Source organism: Propithecus coquereli, unplaced genomic scaffold (genome assembly GCF_000956105.1).
Source record: "Propithecus coquereli isolate 6110/MARCELLA unplaced genomic scaffold, Pcoq_1.0 Scaffold544, whole genome shotgun sequence".
In the NCBI taxonomy this organism is placed as follows: domain Eukaryota; kingdom Metazoa; phylum Chordata; class Mammalia; order Primates; family Indriidae; genus Propithecus; species Propithecus coquereli.
In genome coordinates, this window is record NW_012151330.1 from 505,791 (window position 1) to 511,790 (window position 6,000).

The 6,000-nt window shown below is 59.7% G+C and overlaps 1 protein-coding gene across 1 annotated transcript in view; it reads left to right on the plus strand.

The window, feature by feature from the left end:
• Positions 1-4,995: 4,995 nt before the first annotated feature.
• The window catches only part of TMEM88B (transmembrane protein 88B), a 7,449-nt gene continuing 6,444 nt past the window's right edge, over positions 4,996-6,000 (plus strand). Inside the window, exon 1 of the mRNA XM_012657478.1 lies at positions 4,996-5,271. Within this exon, the coding sequence (XP_012512932.1) occupies positions 4,996-5,271 (276 nt within the window). The remainder of the gene's footprint in view (positions 5,272-6,000) is intronic.

Here is a 6,000-nt window from a genome sequence, read left to right on the forward strand (position 1 = left end):
GGAGGCCGTGATGTCACACTGTCTCAGTGTCAGGGGTGATAATGTTCGCAAGCCTTCTTCATCATTTTTACCTTTGTAATTAGGAAGCGGTGTGTAGACAAACACTGTGTGTTATTACGGGCCACCCAGTAAGTAGATGCCGAGATAAAGTTAGGAACACAGAGATGTATTGTGTGATGCCTATTAAAGAAGAAAGAAGCAGGATTGGGCAGGAAGAACCTCAGGTGAGACAACATCTTCGGCTAACCCAACAGTTCTGAAGCAGAGATGGCCTGTTAGAGAAGTCTCGTGTGGGGTGCAAATGGCCAGACCCTGGCATCTCACTGTGCTCAGTCAGTGGCTGGGACTGCCAGGAAAAGCATGCCCTTGGCTGAAATGCTGCTGGGGACTTGCAGCGACATGACAGGTGCTGTCCTGAGCAGCAGCCCTCCGCAGGCACCACACTTTGAGATGACATAAATATCTTGTTCCTCACACTCACTCTCTTGAGCATCCTTTGGTGGTTTTCTAACTCCATCATTCTTTTCATACTTATTAATATTTAGCATTCTACTTAAAAAAGAGCTTTCCCCTTTTTTGGGGGGTGCAGTATTAACAGGGATAGAAGAGTCTGCACTGAGAGGGTGATGTTCGAGTAAAGCAGGAAGTGCGTAGCGGGGGCAGGCGGATATCTGAAGGAAGAGTGTGCCAGGCGGAGAGGCCAGCAAGCACAAGGAGGAGGAGCAGGCCTGGTGTGGTCGAGGAGCAGCAGCGCTGCCAACGTGGTTGGGGAGGAGCAAGCGAGTGTCCCTGGGTTGGGTCCGGAGTCTGAGCAAGCAGGAGGCTGAGACAGGAGCATTGTGTAGGGCGGGGAGGTCGCCGCAAGGACTTTCACGCTCCTGTTGCCACGCTGCATGATAGACTACCCAGAAACTTAGTGGCTTGAAACAACCATTTTATTTTACTCACCATTGCAGGGTCAGGAATTTGGGACGGTGGGCAGTCCTGGCTCAGGGTCTCATGCAGTTGCAGTCAGTAATGAATGGGGCTGAAACAGTGCAGAAGGGGGAACTGAGGCACCTGTCTCTTCATGTAATCTCAGGACCTCTCCGTGTGGCCTCTCCTCCGGCTTGTCTGGGTTTGTCTGGGCTTCCTAACAGCGTGGCGGCTGCAGGCAGCAGGCTGACTGCTTGCAGGGCGGCTGAAGGAACCGTGAGCAGGTCTCCCCCCACCCCCCCGCAGCCCCCTGCAGGGCAATGCAGAAGCTGCACTGCATTTCTGGCCCACCCTTGGAAGTTGCATAGCGTCACTTCAGCTGTGCTCTGGGGTCCCAGTAGTTACAAAGTCCACCTGCCGTCAAAGGGAAGAGATGCAGACGCTGCCTCTGGAGAGGAGGGACCCAAGGTCGCATTGTGAAAAGGGACACGGGACGGAAGGTATTGTTGAGGCCATCTGTGGAAAATACGACACGCCACGTTTGGTTTTTACTCTGAGTGAAAGGGAGCCACTGGAGGGATCTGGAGCAGGGGAGTGACATCATCCAGCTCGTTAAAGGAGGTTACAGCCCCTGTCCTGAGATGGGCTTCAGCGAGCCAGAGGCTGGCGAGGGCGACAGTGGCGTGGACGGTGGTGGGTGCCGCGCGCGAGGGGAGAGGCAGGCAGGCTCTGGTGTGCCCCCGAGCTGGAGCCCACAGGCTGTGCTGACCAAGTGCAGGCCCATCGGGGCCTCGAGCCATCCTCCTGTGAGGATGCCAAGCATGTCACCCTGCACCCCACACCTGCTTTCTCCTGCATCTGCCCTCCCCTCTGCCTCTGGCCCGAGCCCAGCTAGGCGCTTTTGTTATTTCTCCCGTTCCCTCTTGCCCCACATCCAACCCGCTGGTGGGTCCAGTGGGCTCTGGCCACAGAATCTGCCCCCTCTGCCTGCTCCCCCACCTCCACTACCGCCACCGTCCTCCTGCCCCTCCCCAGTGGCGTCCCCTTCCTCACCCGGCAAGCTCTCCCCGTCAAATCCAACCGCTTCCATGGCCCCTGGGGCACAGAGGCACTGACGTGGCACCCTCAACTCTTGCTTTTGAAAGGCCAAATCTGTTCTGTAAAGCTGTTTTCTCTCTCTCAAAAAAAAAAAGACTTTCGCCTGTGGGGCCCTGCCAAAGAAAGAAAAAAACCTATGCAGTATTTTTAAATCAAATAATGACGCCATGATGATTTTCTATGAGGATGCAGAAGTGGGTGGTCACAGACGACTGTCCTGGCTCTGCTACACCTGAGGGACTGTTACTCTCTCCAGGTGGCTGAGTGAAGACATGGAGAAGCTAATGCCACTGGAAGAAGATTTTCAGGACTTGTATCTCCCAGGGGGTGGGGACGTGCCACACCACGCCGCACCCCGTAGGGCCACACGGGGAAGCACCAGCTTTTGGCCCAGGGGCAGAGGGAGCAACGGGGAGGCTGAGGCCTGTCGGGTTTTCTGGGAAAAGCAGAGCAGGGTGAGCAGCCTAGGGCAGGCCAGTTTGAACAATTCCAGCTGGCCCTGGGGTCCAGGGGCTGTCCCTAGTGGCCGGTACCTGCCTGGGTGACTGGGGAGGGGATGTTGGTTTGGTGTGGGAGTTAGGCGTGACTGAGAGTGTGGGCTCTGGGTGGAAGGGGAGATATAGACAACCATGGCCATTAGTATGGCCCCGTGATTCGTGGATGCCAAGCAGACACATACAAACCTAAGACCACACAGTGGGAACACCCCATGCACGGAGAGCCACTGAGGGGCCCCCATGGTGGACAGACAGAGGGGGGACCATTAGGTTTGGGTCTAATCTGTTGCCGTGACTCAGTCCTCGCCAGAGCGTGGAGAAGGCTGGAGCCTGAGCCACCCCAGGTCACCCCTCCAGGCAGGTGGCTTTAGCCCAGAGAGAGGCACCTGGAACTCTGGGGCTGTGGAGCCAGGAGCCTCCTGTGCTGCTCCAGACACAAGGCTCAGCCTCGCTCCACGAAGCCTGGGGAACGTGGGGCCGTGGGTCCCAGCATTCCTGCTGCTGCCTTCAGAGGGCAGGCAGGGCCTAGGGCAGGCCCCCCTCGGACATCTGGGCCACCTCATCCCACTGCGTCCTCAGGGTGGGGCTGTGCGAGGGCGGGTGTGTCTTATGGAGCAGCCGGCAATGCTGACCACCCGTGTCCAGAAGGAGGCGCAGCACGGGCTCAGGGTGCCCACCCACCCCAGCGCCCTGCAGCCCCCCACGCCCAAGGGCAAAGTGCCCTGAGGGCCCTGCCTTGGCCTCTCCCCACCTCCCTAGAGGGCAGCCCCTCCAGGAGCCCAAAGGCAGGGTCTCCAGGCAAAGGGACCCCATAAACCTCCTGGTCTACATGATGCCACTTCCCAGGGCACCCGGAGCCTGACCACCAATCTGAAGCAGCATCTGTCTCCCACTGTTTTCTGTTCTTAGCACTTACCACTACACGAAAGTTTCTGTTTCATTGTAAATGCCTACCTTCCTCTTCTAGAGCGAAAGCTCCGTGAGGGCACATCACGCAGGCTGCGTGGTAAAGCGGTAACAAGTTCTGGACGTGTGTCATTCCCGTGCTCCTTGTCCCACAGGACACCGACCTGCGAGGAGCGGGGCACCCTGTCACAGAGAAGCCCCGTCCCCACGGCAGCAGTGCCCCAGGCCCTAGCGTCGGCCTCCCACTGGCCTCCCCGGAGGTGGACAGGTGCAGGCTGAGCCTCATGGTGGCCCTTGCGAGACTGCCGGGCTTGCGGTCTTCCCGCCTGGGCGCGGGTGGACACAGGCAGGTTGTCAGCGCCGTGGACTGATTCTGACGAGCCCGGAGCCTGGCACACAGCAGCAGTTCAGTGGAGCTTGTTGAATGAATAAATGTGGGGCCGAGCAGAGGGTGGGCTCAGATCACAGATGCTTTTCAACTTTGTTTTACCCCAAATTCACTATCTGAATAAACAAAGAGCCACCGTAAGATCTCGTTAGCAGCGGAAACAATTGAGTTGTCTGCAAGTCAGGCAACAGGCCGGGCCTGTGCTACGGGACAGACTCCTGACAGAGCACGGGGGTGTCACAGCTGAGCACTGTTGCTGTCCCCATTCACAGCTGGGGGGCTTGAGAGGTCTGGAAAGCATGAAAGGAAAAGTCGGAAGGGACCAAGCTGACTTCAGGGAAGTCACAGGGAAACCCAGACCACCTGCTCATGAAATACCAGTTAATTATGAAAATGGTTTAAAGTGCTGTGTGTGTGTGTGTGTGTGTGTGTGAGAGAGAGAGACAGAGACAGAGACAGAGACAGAGAGACAGAGAGAGAGAGAACCCTGGCAGACTTAGGTGCTATGGTATTTTAGTGACATTTGGGGTTTTGGTTGGGGTTTTGGACGGGCTAGGAATGATGGTTTCCCTCCGCCTGGAATAACGGGTCTATGCCCCCGCATCTGAAATGCTGCTATTCTGTCTGCTTCCGGGGTGGGCTGCACTCAGGTGCATGCTGGTCATCCGGCTGCTGTTCGCTAAGCGCCTACGGTGCGCCAGGCCCCACACCGTGTCTTGTCCTCTCTCCACCCCGATGGAGACAGCCAGGGTCTTTCCTGTCTTACCCAGGAAGAGGGGAGCAGCGGGGACTGGGGCTGGGTGGCCTTCCCTGGGCGGCCTCTGCTGATGGGGCAGCCAAGACCCATGAAGTGAAGTCACTGTGTGAGGGAGCCGGCCTGAGGAGGGGGCGGGGCCCGGAGGGAGGGCCCCAGCGCGCAGGGACAGCCGTGCAAGGCCTGGCCAGAGTACACAGGAGCTGGTTGAGGAAACTGGCCAGGGCTGGAGCTGCAGTTGCCTGGCAGAAGGAGGCCCAGCCTGGCATTGGGGGAAACTGAGGCAGGAGTGTGGCCTTGGAGACGGTCAGGGCTGGGCCTACCTGGGCCAGAGTCCACTATCTGGTTGCTGGGATCCGGATGGGGTCCAAGTCAGGGAGAGCTTAAGGTTCTCTGGTCTGACCCCGGGGACCCTTGGCCCCACGGCCGGCCTGGACATGAGTGAGCAGGAGACGGAGACAGAGGAGGATGAGGGAGGAGGCGCCTCGGACATAGCACCCATGCTGCCCCGAAGGCCTCGCGACCACCGGGCCACGGCCCTCACGTGCCCAGGGCGGCCAGGCAGGGCTGCCCCAGGCCTCGGGCCCCTGCTGCTGCCTGGCCGGGCCCTGGCTGGGCTCCTGCTGCACCTCCTGCTGCCGGCTACCGTCTTCCTGCTGCTGCTGCTCCCGGCAGCAGCCATCGTCTACCTGGGATTCCTGTGCCACTCGAAGGTGAGCCTGAGCCCCTGTGGGTGGGGGACTGGCTGGGGTCACTGGGAGTGGGGGTCCTGCGGAAGTTCAGGGCCCCTGGGCCTGAAAACGAGCCTGCCCCCTTCCAGCACCACCCCCGTGTCCCGGAGACACACGTGCCTCTCCCTGGGAGCCCCTTCTTCTGCCAAGCACCCCCACGCTGGCCACAGCCAAAGAAGGGCTTTTGTTTGTCACCCAGGGGACAGCTCTCTCCCTTGTACCAGGGGCCACCAGGGCCTGGACAGCCAGAGAGGAGGAGGTGGGGGGAAGAGGGAGATTGCAGGCAGAGAAAATGAAAATGTCAGATTTCACACACACACACACACAGCCCTCCCAGGCTCTCCTGCCCTGGGCTGGGTTCCCCACTGCGGAATGGGCTGAGGCTGGGCCTGCGCAGGGAGGTTGTGGGCAGATGGCCCTGGCCCCCTTCTGCAGGCATGGGCGTGGGGGGAGAAGGTGGCGCTTAGCTGGTGGCAGCCGGCAGGGGCTCGGGGTCAGATGCCAACGAGGAGAAGGCTCAGGAGAGAGCAGAAGGGGGCAGGAAAACGGAGTGGGGGAGCCGAGAGGCAATTCTCCGAGCCCCTCCACAGGAGACCCCTATCGGGCCATTTACCCTCTGGGTCGCGGGTGCCGATTCCCATCTCAACACTGCTGGGCCCGCTCCGCCCGACCTCAGGCCCCGCCCCCCGGACCCCGTCCCCACCCGGCCCC